The sequence below is a fragment of the Alosa sapidissima genome, chromosome 1 (genome assembly GCF_018492685.1).
Source record: "Alosa sapidissima isolate fAloSap1 chromosome 1, fAloSap1.pri, whole genome shotgun sequence".
Taxonomy (NCBI): Eukaryota; Metazoa; Chordata; class Actinopteri; order Clupeiformes; family Clupeidae; genus Alosa; species Alosa sapidissima.
Genome location: NC_055957.1, coordinates 20942569 through 20965748, shown reverse-complemented (window position 1 = coordinate 20965748; position 23180 = coordinate 20942569). Strand labels below are relative to the sequence as shown.

Sequence of the window (23180 nt, the reverse complement as noted above, 5' to 3'; positions counted from 1 at the left end):
CCATTTTAATAGAAAAGAAAATCTAACAGAAAGAAATATAGATTAAATGTGTAATTTGTTGCATCATTGTCATTTATTGATTAATTTTTCATGCCAACATAGTGACAACTTAGAGTGGAGTGCACTGTGTTTTAATTAAGTTTGCTTTTATTGTCATACCATGGTACATGGTATGCACACTTCAGATCTTAGAATACAAGGTCTGAATAAAAATGTAAGTAACCAGCAGGCTATTCAATACCCAGACATTGTTTTCTCGTTGTCTCCTGTATGTAGAGTTTGACTTTGATCACCCACTTCAACAGCTGCTTGAGGAAGGCAAGTTAAACATCTGTGGTATCTGTGGAAATATACAATAAGGTTTCGATATTGACGAATAATTGACACAATAATGTGCAACTCTCTGCCACTTCCCTTTTCTCTGCCAATCAGGTAGGTTATAATGCCACCAGCAGTATCACCAAAGCAAGCACATAAGGTGACCTTTGACCTTAAAATAAGGAATGAATCAGAGAGGGATGTGTCTCTATGTTATTTGTGAACATTAATGCCTTTATCTCAGTAACTCCTATTGCCACAGTCTGCTGGTTTGGCAACCTGAATGTGACAAACAAAAGGGCTTGGGAAAATTGTTCTTGGGCTTGGGAAAACTGTATAGACTCGTTATTAGGAAAAATATAGGCCTACCTGATATCCCATTGCAAGTACTATGTAATGTTATGTAGGCTATTATGCTTGTATTTATGCTCTATTTATGATCTTTTTGCTAGTTTGTGATGAGTGCATTGGTGCTTATTCTTTGCAGTAGGCTAAACCAAATTGCTCCTCTGAGAAAATAAAGAGAATTTGTGAGAGAATGTCAAACATCATGTGAAAGCTGCGAAGTGCACATGGAATTGCCCTAACTTTCAAAAATGTCTTATCTTTCTCATATCTTTTTCATTAGTTATTTACTCTATTTATAGGCTTACATTGATACTAAATGCAACCTTACGCACACATGTTTTTACTTTTGTCAACCAAAAAGTAATTCCATTCCTCCAAGACAGGTGGCGCATGCAACCTTGCCGAGGAAAGTAGAGATGTGCTAAAGTGTCGCAGAGTTAGTGGAGGAAGCCAAATGTGAGCTGGAAATGGTCAAACTCATCTTAATAGAGAGTAAGTTATACCTTTCTACACAGCATGATATATCAACTTATTGACAGAGGCGTTAACTTAACAGCATATGATAACGTATGGCTGTGTGTTTGTAGTTATAATCAAGTATGTCGTAATCAAATGTTAAAAGCATTAGCCATCGTTAGCCGGTCGGCTGTCTTGCTGTGCAATGCAATGTCCACGTATTAGCTAAGTTAGCCAGTCTAGCTAGCTAGATTGCCCGTGTTAGCTGGACAGTAGCAACCAACTTGTCCAGTACAAAACCAGGTGTCATCGACAAATGTACCTTTATTCAAAGCGAATAGAGTAACAGCATGTGCTATTATGGATTCGTTTACGTTAGGCTATTCCATATGAAAAATCATATGTGGTGATACTCGTTGGAGTTGAGGTTATGTTAATGGTAAATTAACGTTAGCTATCACCTAGGGTAAAACATCTAACGTCATCAGTCAGCCAAAAGTGACTACCCACCTGGTTGATGATATAACAGGTGTGATAAACGTATTGCCATATTGAACGTGTGTTCATGTCAGTTTGTTGGCTTAACTTTAACATTGCCCTCAACCACTTTTACTGTACTCTTTTTTTTTTTCCTTCTGTGTTTCCCATGTACTCCAGAATGATGCAACAGCGATGGCGACCCAGTGTCTGCTAACGTTACAGGACCGGATCAGGGTGGCCAAGGAGCTTCTGGAGCGTGTAGACCAGCTGTGCAGTAGACAAACCAGAGATGTGGAAGGCAGGGCCAAGCTGTGCAGCAAGCTTCGAGCTGAGCTCAAGTTCTTACAGAAGGTTGAGGCTGGCAAGGTGCAGATCAAGGAATCTCATCTGCAGAGCACAAATCTCACCCACCTGAGAGCCATTGTTGAGTCAGCTGAGAGCCTAGAAGGGGTGGTGAGCGTACTCCATGTGTTTGCTTACGAAGGTCCGGATGGGCAGAAGCAGACCCTGGTAGTAGACGTGGTGGCCAACAATGGACATACCTGGATCAAAGCCATTGGGCGCAAGGCAGAGGCACTGCACAACATATGGCAGGGCCGAGGCCAGTACGGGGACAAAAGTGTTGTGTGTCAGGCCGAGGACTTCCTTGAGGCCAGTCGTCAGCAGCCAGTGCAGTATAGCAACCCTCACATCATCTTTGCATTTTATAACGGCGTGTCCAGCCCCATGGCGGATCGCCTCAGGGAAATGGGCATCTCTGTGAGGGGAGATATAGTCGCTGTGAATACTTTAATTGGGGAAGACGATGGAGAAGAGGAAGAGGAAGGGAGCAGCAGTGAAGATGAGCAACGACTTGAAAATGAACCTGCAGAGGAGGAGGAGGAGGTGGTGGAGGGTGGTGATGACGATGATGACGAAGAAGATGGGGGAGATGGTGAGCTGACGCACACTCGTGTGGACAGAGACACCATTGTAGCTCGCTTGTCCTTCCCGACCGAAGTTAAGGTGGACGTGTGCAACAGGGCCAACCTGGACATCACCACACTCATCACCTACGTGTCCTCACTAAGCCACGGCCGTTGCCACTTCGCCTTCAAGGAGCAGGTGCTGACTGAGCAGGCCGCCCAGGAGCGGCAGGACAAGGTTCTGCCCAAGCTCGAGGAGTTCATGCAAGGCAAGGAACTCTTCGCCTGCCAGTCAGCCGTGCAGGACTTCCGCGTGATCCTGGACACGCTTGGCGGACCGGGAGAGAAGGCCAGGGCGGATGAGTTGCTTGCCCGTCTCACCGTGGTGCCTGATGAGCCCTCGGAACGCACAAACCGCCTGGTCATGAGCTCCAAGGTGAACCCGAGGTCCCTCATGATTTTTGGAACGGGAGACTCACTACGCGCAGTCACCATGACCGCCAACAGCGGCTTTGTGAGGGCTGCAGCCAACCAGGGCGTCCGTTATAGTGTGTTCATCCACCAACCTCGTGCTCTTACAGAGGGGAAAGAGTGGAGAGCCATCCCTCTATGAGAGGGGGAACAAGCTGGAGTTGCCTGATGGTTGTGGTTGTGGGTGAACTCAAACACTGCTGGCTGAAAGAATTGGAGTAGATTTATTTAAGGTTTGAATATATATATATATATATATTTTTTTTTTTTTTGGAATACGGCCTCCCCTGAAAAAAGGCCTCAAATAAATGAGCTGTTGATTTGATTAAATAGGCTTGACCATCTCAGTAAAGAGAATTGGACCAGCACTATAAACTGGTAATCAAGCCTGTTAAATATAAAAGAGCATCAGATTCCTATTCCTATTTAGTGTGAAGTCATTGTCATTTGCTCACAGATTAAAATATTCGAGGTCAATCTTGATCTCACAGTCTGATCAGATGTGTCAATTGCCATGTCATGTATTTTATTTACCTATATATCAGATGATGCTTGTATGTACCATAAAAGTAAATAAACCTCATTCAGTAAATCATGGTTTATGTCTTTTCGTCTCTTCTTTTATTAAAGCTAGCAAAGTGGCTGTCCTGGTAGTGTGTGCTTCGTAGGATACAGATTATTCTGAGGATTTATTTGCTTTCAAAAGGGTTCAGAAGTGTTTAGATACCAGTGAATGAATCAACATTTATAATCTTAGGCTTAACTACCATGTTAGGCTGCCCACCACAAGGTGGCACTGTTATCTGTAAATAATTTTGTATGTCATGTACGCTAGTAACAGCAAAGTCCTTTTAGGCAAGTCCCTCCACTCGGCGGCCATATTGCAACGCTTTTTGGGCACTCATCGGGCGTCCTATTCGGCAGAAATGCGCGTGCGCAAGCCTTCACGACACCAATCTTGCTCCAGCGGCGAGTTCACAACAAATGATTGGCACGATGTCTTCACAACACACCATATGATTGGCTCAATGTATTCACATCACACCACATGATTGGCTCAATGTATTAACATGTCGACGTTTTGCCGAGGAAGGGGTGGGATATGTGTAGACAACAGCCGTATTGGCGTTACAAACTAACCCCATGCATTTCTTTGGAGGATGCTGTGTGCTGTGTCTCCTCATTAGAAAGTCTTTGGTAACAGTCACATATACACCATACAGCTCTGGAAAAAATGACCACTGCACATTTTTCTCAATGAGTTGACGGTCATATTCAGAATCACCACTGCAAATTTGAATATGTACGTCAACTCTTTTGAATATCACTCAGCAACCGTACATAGGATGAAATCAGAAAAATGTGCAGTGGTCTCTTAATTTTTTTTCTAGAGCTGCGTATGTTCCAGGGAGAGCATTGACCAGTGCAAAGGTCCAAAAGGGACAGTGTCATGTTCATGTTCAGCATCTAACATCTAATTTTAATACTAAACTTGAAAGTCTTAACACTTAGATTGCATGGAAAATTTTGAATAAGTGAATCTTAATTGAAGCATGTTTAAATGGGGCAGCCGTGGCCTACTGGTTAGCGCTTCGGACTTGTGACCAGAGGGTTGCCGGATCAAACCCCGACCGGTAGGCTATGGCTGAAGTGCCCTTGAGCAAGGCACCTAACCCCTCACTGTTCCCTGAGCGCCGCTGTTGTTGCAGGCTGCACTCACTGCGCCCGGATTAGTGTGTGCTTCACCTCACTGTGTGTTCACTGTGTGCAGTGTGATTCACTAATTCACGGATTGGGATAAATGCAGAGACCAAATTTCCCTCACGGGATCAAAAGAGTATATATACTTAAATTACAGATGTGCTATGATTATATATAAAGAAAAACTTCACACTGAAATCATCTTTATTTTTTAAAACCCTACATTACAACAAAGTGTATAGTCTGCTGTTGGAGATAAGCTGCCTTCAAGTTTAGACAGTCACATACACACCAATTAAAAAGCAAAGTATATGGATTGTAGGGCTTGTTATCCACAGATGAGTAAACATGCAGGTCTTATTGATCTCAAGATGATACTTCAGACAGTGATGCCTCCGTCTCAGATATGCTAAATGGTCTCTCCACATGACGTTTCAAGCATGTTTTCAAAACAGAATGTCTCAAAGTAACAGAAAAATGAAAAGTGCAACACTGCTTATTCCAAGTACAGCCGGTTTACTGAAAGAATGTCTCACTTCTTGATAATCATGATATTATGTCTGACCAAGGTATCTCATGCAGTCAACCCTGTGGACTGCATGTGACCAAATATATTTGTCTACAAAGCGATTGTGCCAATTACAACAGTCATCCTCCGATAACTTAAGTCAGATTGGTCATTCTAACTTGCTAATACACTAGGCCTACATTTAATTAGTGTTCAAAATCAATCCATGGGATTGGGGAAGTGGGGTTGGTTGGTGCAGCCAAGCTCATCCAGGGCGGGCACAGATGACTTCCAGGACGGGCCCGGCCCCCCAAAGCCCCTCCATGACGCCGGGACTGGTGACTGATGCAATAATATTGTTTCATATGAAACATTTTCATTTGCTTATAATAATAAATATTAATTTGGTTACTCTTACAATCTTTAACAAATATGTCAGGTACGTTTCAAGAAGCATTCTCAACCATGTGGTGTGTGTGTGTGTGTGTGTGTACTGTGTATATAACATTTTTTAGCAACATTTTACTTTATACGTTGTAGACAGTTTGTGGAAAGTTTGCTTGCTAACATAGAACATACTGACAGAATATACTGTGTCTATTTATCGGTAACTTTTACTAAAAAGGCAAAGGCCAAACAAATGACATTTGTAACTAAACATGCTATGTGAAGCCTCGCTTTATCATTTATCTTGGATTTCTTAATTCTGCCTTTGTAAAATACCGCTCTGGAAAGCTTTACTACAGTGTACAGACAACAGTGTAGCTATGGTGACAAGTCCACACAAAACCATAAATCAGCCTTGCTGACTCCTGTAATGTGTAGGAGGCAGCATTCTCTGAATCTCTTTCTCTGGTAATGCCCCATCACACCAAATGCTGATGTGTTTCTGTGCAGCCTCCACCACCAGCTCCATGCAGGATCCCCCTCAGCCAGACTCATACTCTATGCCATAGTGAGGAAGACATTACACCAGAGCTGCAGAATGAGGCCACTGCTGCAGTTCACATGCACATCATACATCTCCTGTGATTGTGATTAAATGAAGGCCTACAAGCAAAGCAAAATTAAACATTTTTCTTGTCTTCTTCCGGTTACTCTCAAACCGTAAAAGGATTGATTTCTTAGCTTGATTTCTTCATTTATATGGAACAAAATGGCAAACTCTAGACCTAGTGTAGTTTGGTCAGTGAATCATATGAGGGGCCAAAAATGTCTCTGTCTGGACAAGACTATTTTATCACGACAGTCCAGCTCCAGGTGCAGTACTTGTGTTCAACCCTGGACAGCAAGTCTGCAGTCTAGCCTACATGTGAGAAAGAAAAATGTTTTTTAGTTTGTTGTGATGAATGATATACGCCTAAAGTAAAATAAAAGGCCTCGCAAGTCGCAACCTCGTTGTTGCCTTCAAAATTTCCTTTTAAAAGTGTCTTATATTAATAAGGAGATACACAATGACAAGCCAGTTGCAATCTGTCACTCTCTTTGTCTCTCTCCTGTGTACACAAGATGCATTCCCAATTAAGTTGAGTAAGTAAAGTTAGATTTGCTACATGGTAAGAGGACCCAAAATATCATCCATGTAACATCGCATTTTGACATTGTAAACAGTCTTGAGGAAGAGTGAAAGCAGTTTGCAGCAGTAAAGCTACTATTTATTGGCTAAATTTGGGTACCCCCTTTGTCCTTTGGTGCCAATGTGTGATGCGTGTGGTGGGAGCAGTGGCACTGTGTGTCTTTGTGTGTGTGTGTGTGTGTCTGTCCCTCTCTCTGTGTCTGTGTGTGTGTGTGTGTGGTGCAGCACTAGAGTGATAGCCCCTGACCTTCTAAACCCTATATGTGTCCATGATGCTCAGCAATATTTGCCTTTGCTGTATAAATTTGCATATTATTCAGACAGCATTTTTTAATATGTCTCACTGTTTCTCTGTACAAGCCAATAAGGTAAAATTTTGTGTACCTGACAAGTTTCGGCTACCTTGCCTCTGTAGCCTTCATCAGAGGCGTCACGTGATGTTGGTGTCACGTCGTCGTGTTATATGGCATTTTGCCATGTCCCCTGGGGTGCTCCGGGGGTGGGGGGGGGTCGGTGGGGGTGGTGGGATGGCAAACTCCATATAACACAGCTCATGCACAGTGGCCCTTATTCACCTGTGAAAACCAAAAGGAGTCTAAGGGATACACTAACTATATCATCAATGTGATTTCGCCATCTACTGGCGAATGCATAGAACACAGCAATCCTATGGTTTGTGTACCCTGTAGCCTCATTTTGGTCTACAATGACCGTTGTGTGAATCCTCATGAAACACAACCACCCAATGAAGACAAATGATCCTGCTCCTGTCTCCTGCAATAATTGTTATTTTCCCATGGTATATAATGCGATCTTAACAATATTGTTATATAAAGATAGTTGTATTAGGCTAATTAACTATTAACATAAAAACATGACATGAACATGATTCTTTATGTATTTTATGAACTGATGAACAAAACATCTGTGAGAGTGACTGTAGATTAGGTCACCATTCTCCAAAACTTCGGTTTAGAGCACCACTTTGTAATAGGGGAAGTTAGAATAAGCTGAAGGTGGGGCTTATCTAACACCTCTCTCCAGCCAATGGGCTTGAAGTATTTTCATCATGCTCTAGGTCTTCCCATGAGCTCAGTACTGCTGTTCAGACCCACCACGCTTTGCCTCGGCTTGATATGCTGGTGTTACTGTTGATACAGAGGCTTTCCACAAATTAAGTTAGTATCAGTTATCAGTGCTTGATCTACAGTTTTATTATTGAGATACATCTGCACTGTTCGAAAGAAAGTACTACAATACCGACTAGCAAATTTGAATGGCTACTTGTCAAAGCAGTATTACATTTATGTTAAGAGTGTTAACATAAATAAAATATAAATGTATTTCAGACCAAATGCATATTCTACTGTATTTAGGATTTAAACATGCATATGAACGTAAGAATTAATATTTTAATTAATAATATTGATATCGTACAATTTTATACCTTTACATGACAATTAAAGACACTTTGAAGACCCTGTGCTCAGCAAAAAGATGAGACCGGGCTCAATACCTCATCCAGAGTCACTGTTCTCTTCTTAAGACAAAAATGTCACAATACTTCAAAAGACATTTGGTCATTATTCAGAATGTAGTATCAGGCGTTTGCGGATCATAAAGTGCACATTTTGGCATGGTCACTGGATGGTAAACTTTTTTTGCATCGTATTGTCATTGACCCTCCTGATGTCCCAAGACTGCATTTGCACCTTTGATACATTAAGCACTTCTGGCTGGACAACACATCAGGCTGGATCTCAACACCACTAGCTTAATGTCCTCTTCATCTTAGACAGAACTGTGATGCTTTCGGACACTTAGGAAGTGAGACATGAAGGGAATAGAAAGAGAAAGGCCATGATTAGTCCAAGATAGATTCCCCCCCTACTCATTTTAGGACAGGGGGTAGGGGGGTTATCTTTCTATCTAGGTTATTTGAGCAAGTGTCATCTGCTGATCATGTTTATGTCTGTGGAGTTTTCATCTTTCTGTTTAGATGTTTAGAGGATAATTGAGCTCAGGTCTCTGCCTCTCAAGGTGGTGTTAGCTGGGCCATTCTCTCACGGTGGTGTTAGCTGGGCCATTCTCTCTGCAGATTCCGTGTTTGAGACTCTGTTCCTGTATGGGATGACACGTGGTTGACTTTGTTCCTCCCAGTAATGAAATGTGTCTGGCGTCTCTCTGCTGTGCTGTGCTATTTCTAGTCAAGGGCCCCATTTGACCACAGCTAGCATCTCTTTCTCACATACTATAGTAGGTCATGACATTTCCTGTTAGTTTCAGTATAATGTTTCCTGTTTTAGAATGAAACACACTTGTTGTTTCTCACACAGTAAAATGGAGATGCATATCTCTACTTTGCAATTTCTTGTGATCTACATCCTACAGACAGGTTAGTTGTTCTAATACCTACAGACAGGTTAGTTGTTCTAATATCTACATCCTGCAGACAGTAGTTGTTCTAATATCTACATATATAGACAGGTTAGTTGTTCTAATACATCCTACAAACAGGTTAGTTGTTCTAATATCTACATCCTCCAGACAGGTTAGTTGTTCTAATACATCATACAGACAGGTTAGTTGTTCTAATATCTACATCCTACAGACAGGTTAGTTGTTGTAATATCTACAGTACATCCTGCAGAGAGATTAATTGTTCTAATTATCTGGACTTGTTTGGATTTGACTGTTCCTACATCTATGATGCTCTGCAGACCTTGTCAACTTGAATAATTTTTAGAGAATAGATGTCCATTTCTGCATGGAATTATCAAACAGTGCTCGTAATCTAGTGCTTTTTATCCCCCCTATACCGGGGTGGCAGACTTATATAGGCAGCGGTCTACATGAAGTAGAAGAGGTACACAGTAGTGTGACTTTGTACTGCATATGATAACAGTATTTCATCTGTCAACTATTTTCTCTCTTTGATGTTGTTCATAAGTGTAACTAAGTAATAGAAAGTAGAGACCACAATCCACAACCAAAATTGTATTCAAAGGGCCAAATTACAGCATTACAGGCCATGAAAAACAAAAATAGACAATCACGCCTAGCCCATCACCAGTGTCTCAATTTCGACGGCCAAAACATGTGTATTGAAGTTGTGCTAACTAATGTTACAGTTCAGCTGACTAATATGACATTTCCCACAATGCATATTCAGAATGCCATGCATGCACTGCAAAGAATGACCTTTTCAGCTGCACTTGCCCTATCAACAGTTTTCAGTACACCACTGCTTATGTTTAATTGGAGCTGAACACAACCTCTGTCTCTTCACAGCTGGGTCTCCTGTGTCCTCTATGTTCAGACCAACTGGAGGATCTGTCATTCTGGAGTTCCAACAGCACCAGCACCTAGAGAGGGAGAGTGTAGATTTCATACTGTGGCACTTAGGCCTAGTTAAAATAATTAACTATGTACCTCACAAAGGCACTCTTATAGTATTCACCCATAAAGGCAGAGTGGAGTTTAATAAGGAGACCTTCTCTCTGGAGCTGAAGAACCTGCAGAAGAATGACAGTGGACTCTACAGAGGAGAGATCAGTGCTGGAGAGACAGAAGTTAAAGCTGGGATCAGACTCTCTGTTCTGGGTGAGTGTGACTGATGCTGTGTTAAACTTTAAAAAAAGATCAGCTTTGATCAGATCAATTTTATCCAGCTCTATCATAAGGCACAATGCGTGTGTGTGTGTTTGTGTGTGTGTGTGTGAGTGTGTGTGTGTGTGTGTGTGTGTGTGTGTGTGTGTGTGTGTGTTTCAGATCCAGTGGAGGCTCCTATCATGTTTGTTGTCTCCAGCAGTGACTCCTCTAACATGACCGTGATGTGTAGAGGTCGTGACCTCTCTCTGACCTCCACCTGTAAGAGCAGCAGCTGCTCTCCGGAGGGAGAAGCCTCCACTGACTCCACCCTCACCCTCTCTGTCAGAGGAGGTGTTGTCATCTGTAACTATAGCAACCCAGTCAGCTGGAAACTTGCTACCTTGGAAATGAAACCTCTGTGTTCAAGTGATGCAGGTAAGAAAGAGATGTTTAGAAGACATTATCTGGAGCAGTGAGCTGAACACAGAACAGAGTTGTTCAGTTCAAAATACATTTTAGTTTGTCCATTAAGTTGATTGCTCAAAACAATGTGAAAGTTTTGAGACAACAGAATGATTTGAAATAAGCGTTCTTCCCACTGCATATTTGTAAGAGTGATTATGTGATTATAACAATGATCATGATGAGGAGGAAGAAGAAGAGGATGTTGTGTATCAGGGCTGGAGAAAATGAAATCAGGATTTATTTATTACAATGAAAAGCACACTAGTCACAATGAAATAACACAAATGATAATAATTATTAGGGCTGTCAAAATAACTGATTAATTTCGATTAATTAATTTGAGAAAAAATAACTGATTAAAAAAATGAGTGCAGATTAATCGATTCCGTATGACCTTTGACCCCGAGCCGTTCTATTCAGTAAAACTTAGACTGTAAAATGAAGGAGAGAGAAGAAAACGTGCTGCCTGGATCATTGATTGGAACATTTACTTTTAAAAAATGGCCTGATGGTGTTGATAAAAATAAAGTGTTGAAAATAAAGTCCTCTGCAATGTCTGCAGCCAGGAATTTGCATATCACCGGAGTTCATCAACTCTATAATCGCAAATCAATGCAAAGAAATAAGTGTTGACATTGAGGGGAGTGTTAATGTATTTTCATTATGTCCCCTACTGTAGGTTATATCTGTAGCCTGAAATGCCTTGTATGTGAAAAAAAAACTTCTTCCCAAAGCACTGTTGAATTTATTTCCTCAGCATATTAGGTCATATCATAGATTATTATGGTCATTATTTGAACAGTGAAAATAATAATAAAAGAGTTTTTGAACTTTAATGTCACTAATGCTGATTAATCAATGATTCATTTGAATTTAAATATTTAAAATACTTTCACAGCAAAAATTATATATGCGATTAATTTAGATTAATTAATCACAGAGTATGTAATTAATTAGATTATTTTTTTTAATCGATTGACAGCCCTAATAATTATAGTTAAAATAAATTATTCTCATTAAATCATGATGAGAATAATATTTCTAATAATATAAATACGTAAAGTAGTGTGTATATGTACAGTGTGTGTATAGCAATTGTGCAGAGTGATGAAGGCAATGACATTTCTATTCCATTCCCTTCTACACCCTCAGAAACTCCCTCCATAACTATGATTGTGATCCCTGTGATCATAGCTATTGCTATAGTGTTCGTGGCTGGTGCTGCTATATTTGTGTATCGACAAAGGAGCCGAGATGGTGCAACAGGAACAGCAGCAGGTGAAGAGACATTCCTACATTTCTACATCTCTACAGGCACAGAGGCATTTGTAGCATCATACAACCTTCATTGGGGCTTTGAAAGAGAAGTGATATTCATCATGTACTTACAGGTCCAACTCAAACAGAATACGCTGAGGTCACGGTAAGCAGAACTTTTCCGACCTCATCTTGTCACAGCCACAAATATGAAATGATATTTCTAAGATAGGAATCCGGACAAAGACCTGCTCTCAGTGCATTAGATTTGTGAATGAGACCTAGTGTCTGTTGTTGTAACTCTCTGTCAGTAATTGGACTTACAATGCTGGTGTGTCTCTGTGTCTGTCTGTAGCCGTCTTCATCTCCAGGGTCCGCTGATCCAGTAGCCTCCACATACAACAGTGTGCAGGATAGACAGCCAGATACAGCTGAGGAGAGTCCCTATGCTGAGGTGAGTGATATTGCATCAATATAATGGATCATGTTGATAACTCAATGTTGAATATGCTTGTACTTTAATGAGGCTCTCTGCCTCCTTATATCCCCATGCAACCCTGTCTTCATCTGCCTGCAGATCTGTTTGAAAACCCTTCATGTAGACAGATCCTCTCGGGATCCACTCAAAAACCCTAGCAGCAATGAAGGACTCATTCCTCAGGTAAACATTTGCAAATAAAAGTAAAGTGACTGGCATTTAGGAGACACTTTATCCAAAGTAACGAAAATTTGCAAAGGCAGGTTTGGGATTTGATAGCATATTTTTACTACCATATTTCTCTTAAGACTCAGACTCAGGACGATGGAATATCAGGATCCAGGCTTTTATTCTTTTCAATGAGGGGCCAGTGCCCCTCAAGGGAGAGATGCATGTTTGTATCACCCCATCATGGGTTTCACCAGTATTCTCTAACTATACAAAGGTTGATACTAACTTATGTTACAAACAAAAGAAGGAGTGACCTCTAGTATGAATATGCAATGTAAAGGTGTGGTGTGTGGGGATGTGGTCCCTTGTTGTTGTGTCATCAGGCCATGTCAGCTTTATTATTCTTTAATTAAGCTTCAAAGGCCTGGCCACATATTGTTTTAGCACCCCAACTTGCTCATGGCCAAATGGTGACAATATGACGTCTGCTCCCCCCATCCTTGCTCCCTAGTGTATACAATAGAGAGTCACACCTGAGGATAAGACAAAATGTCCCAAGACAGTGCCTACTGAATTCTAATCATTCAAGGATAAACAATGGATACACTGCATACAGACCAAAGACACACACAGGGTACACATGGATACAAAAATCACATGACCAATCAATCAAATGACCATAAGAAGTACACAGTATGTACATTTACAGAAATTGTTCTGATTCACAACACTTTCAGATTCAAACCCTGGTCAACCCATGGTCAACCTGCATCAGAGTAATGTATTTACTAGCAGTGGTGTAGTCTACATGATACGCAGGGCTATGCAGTATACCCACTTAAAATGCATCACCATCTCAGTATACCCACTTAAAAGAGGCAAGGATGGGTATTAGCATTTGGGGTTGATCACAGTATACCAACTACAGCTAACTAGACTACTGTACATCGATAGACTTCATCTCAGTATACCCACTACAGCTAACTAGACTACATCATAGCTAACTAGACTTCATCTCAGTATATCCACTACAGCTAACTAGTTTTCATACATTGTTTCACCCTTGATTTGGTATCATTTTTACACTTTTAGAAATGCCTTACCTAGGAGGCTATGTTTGGGCATTAATATCTTGAAAACTATTAGCCCAAACTGCCCAAACTTAGTAGATTGGAAGACAGGCATGTTCTCGGTATGATTAGACCGTTAAAAGTTTATAGCCTACTGCCAGTGTTGGGATGGATACTTTCAAAACGTATTCTGTTACAGAATACATGCCCAAAAATGTAATTTGTAACATATTCCATTACGTTACTCAATCTGAGTAATGTATTCTGAATATTTGGATTACTTCTGCATTGCATTGCATTTTTATAAGTATAGGAATGCGGCCATCAAATTCTGATTACTAAACAGGCCTATTCTGGTGTGTTCTTCTGTTCCAAATGGCTGAATGTGTTAGACCCACATAGGATAATGTAAAGTCAACTAGAATGTAATGCCAAAGGAATTACAATAGTGGATGGAAAGCTGCTGGCTTAATGTTGGTGGGGAGATTCCTGAAAACATTGAATCACTTAAAGGAGAATTCCGGTGTGATATTGACCTAAAGTGTGTTGAAACATGATACCGAGTGTGAACGTATGTCTCATAGCCCATCTCGACTTGTCCCCTGCACTCCAAAATCTGGCGCTAGTTAGCCGATGCTACCAACAGCTTTTTCAGTAGTGGTGCTTCGGCATCGGGCTAGCCATGCAAATAAATCCCTGTTTTACACCCATTTACGAGGCTCAATGCATCTCCACACTTCATTGGTAGACTTCCGAGGGCCCTGACATTTAAAACGAGACATTGAGAACTTTGAAAAAGCACTGGTAGTTTACTTACAAGACGATATATACAGACAGTATCTTCACGAAGTTTAACGTTTGCAGCCATCTTGAATTTAGTCACGATAAGTCGAGCAACGAGTAAGAATGAACAGGTATGATAAGGGATCAGATTCCAAAAATAATTCAGTGGAAATGCATGGATTCCAGTTTCTTCCAGTAGCAGCAACTGGAATCCATGCATTTCCACTGAATTATTTTTGGAAAGCTGTTGGTAGCATCGGCTAACTAGCGCCAGATTTTGGAGTGCAGGGGACAAGCCGAGATGGGCTATGAGACATACGTTCACACTCGGTATCATGTTTCAATACACTTTAGGTCAATATCACACCGAAATTCTCCTTTAATCTTTGAGTTTATACAAACCCTCGTACCAAAAAACCTTGTGTGTCAGGCGTTCTTGAGATATCACACTTAAGGTGGGTTTGACCTTGACATTTGACTTCATCATTGAGTCCATACAAATGTTCACAGCAAATTTAAAGCATGTATGTCAAGCCATTCTGAAGTTGTGACACAAGCATGAAAGCTGGCATTTGGAAAATGTAGTTCAGAGAAAGCCTAATTGTATGCAATGCAATAGGCTACCTGCAAAACGGGGCTTTCAGTTGGTGTGGATGACTGCTCGTTCTGCACCCAGATAAAAATTAGTCATTGAATCTATGTTAAATCAACATTACTTTGTCAACGTTAAATTATTGAATCAACATTGCATTGCAACATTGATTCTACATCACTCTTGCGCCCTTCATTAATATTGAAGCAACGTTGAAATTCTAACTACAGATCAAGATTTCAATGGTATTTCAACTAAAATGAATATTGAAACAATGTTGAAATTACAACCAAACTAAAGATCAACGTGATTTCAATGGTATTTCAATTGATATTAAACCTCAGTAAACCACTAATAATCTGTCAAAATATTGGGAAATTCATTTCGTGCTTTATCTACAGCCAGGATAAATTTGGCTAGGCCTAGGTATGTCTGGTTTAGGCTACACAAGCTTGCATAAATAACCATTGACAACTTATCAGTTTGAAAAGCAAGTGCATTTATTCACTCTTCTTCATCTAGAAATTCACGTGTGCTCTGCTTTCCTGCCTTCCATTCAGTATAGTATCCATAGCCGTTGCAGTCAGCCTGATCCTCCACCATCCAGTAGCAGAGTGAAGCGGCACCTAACAGAAATAGAAGGGAGAAAAAAAGAGACAGTTGTTAGTTTGTTGTTCAGTTGAACATATTTATCTAACAGCAAAGCCTATAATCAAGTCAAACTAGCTAGAGTTAAACTTAACGTTAACATCCTCTCTAGACGTAGCAGCTATGAGTTTATTGCTAAGCGATGACAGGTATAACCAGCTTGCTTGCTTACTTGTCTAGCCGAGTCATTAAAAATAGATGTCACATACGCATTTCAAATTAATTGTAACTTACATTGGGTGTGGTAGGAAAACGTCCGTTTCGTCGTAGTTTGTTGGACGAAGGAGACACCAAGAACGTAAACTTTCTTGAAGAGAATTGAGCATTGTGAAAGCAGTGTGGTTCAAAAGCGATTTATTACAGGATGTGTAGGACTAGTTTAGGGAGTGCCAGATTGTATGCAGGTGGACCCTTTTACTCATTACTCATTACTTTACGACCCTTCTAAATGAGCCCCCTTTGTGATGTCAAAGAGAGAAAAATATGTTTTTTAACCTTTTAAATCCCCTATTTCTCAAAAAGTATAAACTTTTCAAAAAATCGGAAATGATAACTCTCTTGTCCAATTCCAGACCCACAGAATGGTTATTTCAACATGTCTGTACGTTAAGCGGTTAGAGCCGCATTCATTTTTGAAAAGGTAAAAAGAAAAGGTTATAAGAAGAAGAAGCCAAGATTCCATCCACTATAACTAAGCTACCTGATACAACTATAAAATAGCAAGGTGACCAGTAAAACTACAGCAGGCAACTAGGCTAATTAAAACAAACAAAAAAATTAGGCTACTTTAAGGGCGTAGCCAGAAATTATAATTAAAGTGTGCCTGTGAGATTTTAGGTGGCATCAACCCAGTACAAGTGAGGGGCGCATATGACAGGTGGGACGCAAATGACCTGCAAATGTAAACCTATACTGTATATCAGAGCTCTCAAAATTAATGTGATCGCGTAATGACAATCAAAAACTGCATGTTAAAATATGCTACTTGCAAGAATAATTCTTCAGAGGCTGCACCATAATTCATTTTAAAACGTAAATGTATATCTAATTAGAAAAAAAAATAAGCCATAATGCTATTTTAAGTTAGAATGAAAAACTCAGAATGCAGTGCCTATTTTAGAGATGGGTTTTATTGTAGGTCTAAATCAACACGTGAACTAGGCTTTGTTTATTGATTAGCAAACTGTGTAACCGATTGGCCGAAGTAGCCTAAGCTATTAATCCTTGGGAAAATATCCTTTGAACAGACATCAGGAACCTCCACTGCTTCCATTTTATACCAATACATTTTCATTCTTGTCCCTGAGGCAAAACAATGATTTTGACTGTTTCTACGGTAGGCTACAACATTACTCTGGAAATACAGAGTTATCGCGAGAGCACAATGGAATTGTCTCTGCGAGACACTCTGGCAAAGAGCAATGATGCACGTTACTTTTACCCCAATATTCCGGGAAACCATCTAAACTGATGAAGGCAGCGCTGCAACGTTGGAGGACAGCACACATTGGTCGTAGTGTTATCCAATTGCGTCAAAGTCCAAAATAATTCAGAGTAAACATGGTCTAGTGTTATCCAATTGTGTGCAGTGAGATTTTTAAATGCATGCTTGTTGCCGCCCCTTGAGTTGGGCCATTACATTATTCTTTGCCAGACCCTTAATCTTTCTAGATTATCAGGGTCTGGATTTTCCAGGCTAGTACAACATTGGCACTTTGTACACTTTCACATAGATTTTCAAGTTCCTACTAGTTACCCCACATTTCATTTTGGTCCTTTGAAAATTACTGAAAAACACAACCTCCCCTTGTTTAATCCTTAAAAATGTTCAAGCCCATTATATGTGGAGAGCTCAAATATTGGATAACCATAATACAATATAAGAAAAAAATAATTATTGATACCAAATGCATTTAAAACCTTTATACTACCAATGTCACTCTTTTTGTACTTTTTGTCCAAATCTAGGGCCTTGTAGTAAATTAGTGAGAATGCTGTGCAAACTTTTAATGGTTCAGTCATACTGAGAACATGTTTGTATTCCACTCTACAAAATTTGGGCTGCCTATAAATGATACTTTTCATTACATTAATGGCAAAACATTGCTTCCCAGATAATGTGATTTTCAGACTGTAAAACTGAAGTAATTTCAAGGTCTGAAAATCACATGGGATTTGAACAGAAATATTATACAGGACTTGATTTTGGGACCCATTCTTGATATAGACAAGGTTGAACAAATTCTGAGACAGTGCAGCAACAACCTTATCGGATTTGATACAGAATGACCCTATTCTCATTCGGATAAGACTTGTGAGAGAACATGGGCTGTGATGTTGATGAGTTACTAGGGGACAGGATACACTCATTTGATAACAAGTCTATTTTTATCACAGAATCTTCTGTTAAAATGCAGTGTGTGCAGCATATTTTTCATGCCTAAAACCATTCCCCTTACATTTGTGTTAGTGCAGGTGTACCGAATGCATGCATAGATAGGATGGGGGGGGGGGACTTTGTCAGCTGTGTTCCTGCAGAATTGCATTGGATTATTAATATAAGCCAGGATTTGCCTTTAGCTTGCTTGATTGAATACCCTCCAGATGTATTCTGTATGTTTGTGTGCAGACAGCTTCAGCTGTGTCCAGCCAAATTGGAGGATCTGTCACACTGGAGTTCCAGCAACACCAGCAGCTGGAGAGGGAGAGTATAGATATCATACAGTGGCACTTAGGCCAAGTTAAAATAATGAAATATGTACCTCACAAAGACACTCTTATAGTATTCACCCATAAAGGCAGAGTAGAGTTTAATAATGAGACCTTCTCTCTGGAGCTGAAGAACCTGCAGAAGAATGACAGTGGACTCTACAGAGGAGAGATCAGTGCTGGAGAGACAGAAGTTCAGACTGAGATCAGACTCTCTGTTCTGGGTGAGTGTGACTGATGCTGTATTTAATATAAAACGTTCATTTGGTTATAATAACAAATATTGCATTTGGTTACTTTTACTTTATCGCCCGGAGAGAAGAAATACTGTTTTCTGATTGGCTGGTGCGGGTGGCTATTAATTCTGAAAAACAGGACACCTACTGTATGAAGATCTGGTAAAAAAGTTTAATCACCATTTCATATCAATGCTTGTGAATGGTAACTCAATCATCTTCAACTTAACACTTCAAAGACCAAGGAGATGGTGGTGGATTTCCGCAGGTCTAAGCCCACTCTGCTACCAGTCCACATTGATGGGGTCAATGTGGAGGTGGTTAGCACCTACAAGTATCTGGGTCTCCACCTGGACAATAAACTGGACTGGTCAGCCAACACTGATGCACTCTACAAGAAAGGGCAGAGCAGGCTGTACTTCCTGAGGAGGCTGCGGTCCTTCAATGTGTGGAGTAAGCTCCTCAGGATGTTCTACCAGTCTGTTGTTGCCAGCGTCCTCTTCTATGCAGTAGTATGCTGGGGAGGAAGCACAAGGAAGAAGGATGTGGGGCGAATTGACAGGCTGGTAAGGAAAGCTGGCTCTGTAGTGGGAGCTGAACTGGAGTGCATCACTTCACTATCTGACAAAAGGACCCTGAACAAACTGATCAACATCTTGGACAATGAGTGTCACCCTTGAATTTCCCCTGGGGATCAATAAAGTATCTATCTATCTATCTATCTATCTATCTATCTATCTATCTATCTACCCACTCCACAGCACTATTGTTAAGCAGAAGAGCCTGATCAGCTGGAGACTTCGCTCACTGCCTTGCACAACTGACAGACTGAGAAAGTCATTTGTCCCCAGGGCCATTGAACTGTTCAATGCCTCACTTAAGGGAAGAGGAGAGATAGACTTCTCTGCATAGTCTGTCTGCCTCTTCACCCCCTCCATGTTTGGTACTGTCTGTCCACTAGCCACTTGTACCACTGTCTTTATGCCTCACTGTTTGCGTGCTATATTAGCACATGAGCTATATGCATAACCCCCCCCCCCTCCATGCCACAGCCGAACTGTGGCCACACTTATACATTTTCTTAAATAGTTAAATATATAGACATATAGACTTTACTTTACTTTATTTCTGCATTGTTGCACTGTTGACTTACTCATTTGTACCATCACCATGACCACTATCACCATTGCACTACCACCATGACACTCATTCACACAGAGCACCTTAGAGCACCTTACCATACCTTACTATGCACAGAGAATCACAGGCTCAGTCCCTGCCTCAGTCATTGCAAGCGCCTCTGATTTATTAATCACCACTATGTGGATACTGTTTTTAGAATTGATTTAGATTAAGTGTTAGTATAATTTGTATTTTTGTAATTTGTATTTTAGTATATTTTTATATATTGTATTAAGTGTTAGTATAATTTGTATTTTAGTATATTTAGCATATTCTTTATCTTCTACTGTCCTTACTGCTTAGTTGTGTTTTTATATTATATACTTTAATTACTATTTCTGCTGTTAAAGAATGTGTTTGTGTTGTATGTATGCTGCTGAGACCTTGAATTTCCCCTGGGGATCAATAAAGTATCTATCTATCTATCTATCTATCTATAACAACCTAGGACGACGGTTGAGCCTGGAGGCAGGCTTCGCAACAAAGCTAACTGTCCAATGCTATCGCTGTTATAGGGCCAAAGAAAGTTGTAAAACAAGCACGGAGCTGCGTGTTTCCTTTGCATGCTATAAAGGCATGACTAATGCCTATAGTGGCAACCGGGTGATAAGTGGAATAACGGCCTTCGAGGTATCCTGTTATACGGAATTAATGGAGTTGGGCTCCGCTGCGCATCGGGGAGTTCTTTGCCTTCCGCCCTTGTCCATTAATTCAATATAACAGGACACCTCGGCGGCCGTTATCCCTTAAATCTTCAACAAACATGTCTTCAACAAACATGTAAAGTTTCAAGAAGCGTTCTCTCCCATGTGGTGTTTGTGTGTGTGTGTGTTTGTGTGTGTGTAACAGCATTTTTCAGTAACATTTTAAAATAACTACTTTGTAGACTGTTGTAGAAATTTTGCATTTTGAAATTTGCTTGCTAACATAGGTTGTTGGAATATACTGTGTCTAATCATCGGTAACTTTTACAAAACAGGCAAAGGCCAAACAAATAACATTTGTATCTAAACACAGCAGTCTGTTTGGTACTTTAACTAGCATTAGGTGTTGTGCTACGCAAAGACGCGAGACACACCACTGGAAAGGTTCACTACAGTGTACAGACAACAGCTATGGTGACAAGTTGACACAAAACCATACATCAGCCTTGTTGACTCCTGTAATGTGTAGGGTGGCCTGTAGGGGGCAGAATTCTCTGAATCTCTCTCTCTCCAGTTGGTAATGCCCCATCACACCAAATGCTAATGTGTTTCTTTATGTCTCTTTGCAGCCTCCACCATCTGCTCCATGCAGGATCCCCCTCAGCCAGACTTATGCCTCTATGCTAAAGTGAGGAAGAGTTGAGACCACAGCTGATCTATTAATCATTTTTTTTACTTACTATTTGAGAGAAATACAAGACGGCAACATTGTCCTCTGGACGCAGCGGTAGTTTGGTCTGTGAATCATACACACAGTAGGGCCAAGAATGTCTCTGTCTGGACAAGACTATTTTATCACAATAGTCCAGCTCCAGGTGTCCACTATGCCGAACCCCGTGTTCAACCCTGGACAGCACGTGACCCACACTCTCCTCCCACATGACTGTACTCCACTGAAAACTGCATCAACTGCAATAAATTAGTAGTTTTACAATGTATCAGTTTTGGTTATGTTGCATATTGCTTTAATATGAAATCAGGTCACTTTACATGATGAACCAGTAAAATATGAAATATTTTCTAGAAATAACTATATTAGAGAATAAAAGGTAAATAGCCTGTAATTCATTATTGTGAGTTATCGTTGTATAGTGAATGGATGTTTTTTGTGCTTTGCAAATAAACGAGATAACTGAACACTGGCATATTGCATTATTCATGCATTTTGGTTTATTGGATGTTGCATTAATGCAGATAACATTTGGTCCGTGTGCCCGATTTTCAAAAATGAGATACTGCTGTAATCTTTTTGACAAACTGCACCTAATCAAACCCACTCTTGCAGTTCCTCGGAAATGCAATTCTAGTTTACTCTGCAGGTCTGTCAGGAACAAGGGCGTAGGTTTGGTCTCAGCTTTGGTGGGGACACATCCCCAACTCCTGTTGTCACGATATCAACATTATTGTTTCAATACCAATAGCAAGTAAAAAATCTCGAATTTGATACTTTTGGCCGTCTTTTCGATACTTTTGTCGTCCTTTTGTGATTTTTAAAAAAAAAAATGATTTGGTTTGGGGGCCCCCACCACCTTGACGCCATGAATAATATTGAATATTGTGTGTCTCACGGTTTTAGGCTAGTGGAAAATAGTTTTGCATAGTGCAAGGATATGTAGATTCAATTCATCATGTTTGCTATGTCATTAGATAAAATTAATGTTCAAATAAACAAGTCAAAGTCAAAGAAAATCTTTCTGGGATGAGATCATAGATGAGATAAGTGTCTCGCGATGTTCATTTCTATGAGTATGGAAATGTACCATAGTTTATGTTTTGTTATGATAACTTATACCGACACACTCGCTCACTTTTCTGCCAGTGTCACCACAAAGTGAAGTATGGGCCTAGGCTATGCTTTGACGCTGTTGTGCATGTCAGATAAACCCCTTCGGTTTCAGCCAATCAAATGACAGTGTTTCTTTTACTGTCATCCTGGCCGTCGGAATAGCACAAAGGAGTTCGCTAAAATATTGGTGGGGACATTTTTGTCATCTCAAAATATTGATTAGGACTAGTCCCTAGCGTCCCACCCTAAACCTACGCCCATGGTCAGGAAAGGATCCCAGGCTATTGTCTTAGCCCGCTGAAGCCCATTTAAAGTTGAACATACAAGTTCAGTAAGAGCTGATTTATTTCTGTGAGACAAAGACTGTTGTAGGCAGCAATGTTTACCTCTGCACTCTCATGTTAAGGTTCACCAGTGGTAAAGTAGGCCCCTGTTGGTTGTTTTCAAAGTGTTTATTCAGGCCCACACACTTTGCCTCGACCTTGGAGACTAAGGGGGGCAAGGGGCTTATGACCAGAAGAGAGTTTGTGTGTGTGTGTGTGTGTGTGTGTGTGTGTGTGTGTATGTGTGCGTGTGTGTGTGTGTGTGTGTGTGTGAGATCTGCAGTTATTGTGTACATCAGCACTGTACCGGCTTGACTGAGCTTGATGGTGACTGATAAAGGCACTAGGTCTAACTGCGTGCACACACACACGTACACACACACACACACACACACACACACACATACCACACCACACACACT

The 23180-nt window shown here is 40.6% G+C and overlaps 2 protein-coding genes across 5 annotated transcripts; both read left to right on the top strand.

The window, feature by feature from the left end:
• Window positions 1-1029: 1029 nt before the first annotated feature.
• On the top strand, window positions 1030-3575 carry c1h7orf25 (chromosome 1 C7orf25 homolog). Its single transcript, XM_042104936.1, has 2 exons — window positions 1030-1158; window positions 1780-3575. The coding sequence occupies exon 2, from the start codon at window positions 1795-1797 to the stop codon at window positions 3118-3120; it is 1326 nt and encodes a 441-aa protein (XP_041960870.1). The 5' UTR covers window positions 1030-1158; window positions 1780-1794; the 3' UTR covers window positions 3121-3575.
• A 5462-nt stretch (window positions 3576-9037) lies between these two features.
• On the top strand, window positions 9038-21786 carry LOC121715638. 4 transcript variants are annotated; one of them, XM_042101511.1, is made up of 10 exons: window positions 9038-9158; window positions 10055-10366; window positions 10535-10789; window positions 11972-12097; window positions 12211-12242; window positions 12432-12530; window positions 12654-12737; window positions 18448-18751; window positions 18850-18925; window positions 21219-21786. In XM_042101511.1, the coding sequence occupies exons 1-10, from the start codon at window positions 9071-9073 to the stop codon at window positions 21274-21276; spliced, it is 1434 nt and encodes a 477-aa protein (XP_041957445.1). In that variant the 5' UTR covers window positions 9038-9070; the 3' UTR covers window positions 21277-21786. The 4 variants fall into 4 exon arrangements, with proteins under 4 accessions (XP_041957445.1, XP_041957465.1, XP_041957452.1 ...); XM_042101531.1 differs by having other exon boundaries at window positions 18845-18925; window positions 21219-21298; XM_042101518.1 differs by lacking the exon at window positions 18850-18925.
• The last annotated feature ends 1394 nt before the right edge of the window (window positions 21787-23180 follow it).

Coding starts and splice junctions, on each gene's coding strand:
- c1h7orf25 (XM_042104936.1), top strand. CDS start 1,795: ATGGCGACCCAGTGTCTGCTAACGTTACAGGACCGGATCAGGGTGGCC.
- LOC121715638 (XM_042101511.1), top strand. CDS start 9,071: ATGAAACACACTTGTTGTTTCTCACACAGTAAAATGGAGATGCATATC. Junction 12,098..12,210: donor TGCAACAGGAACAGCAGCAG/GTGAAGAGACAT, acceptor ATGTACTTACAG/GTCCAACTCAAACAGAATAC. Junction 12,738..18,447: donor ATGAAGGACTCATTCCTCAG/GTAAACATTTGC, acceptor GTTTGTGTGCAG/ACAGCTTCAGCTGTGTCCAG.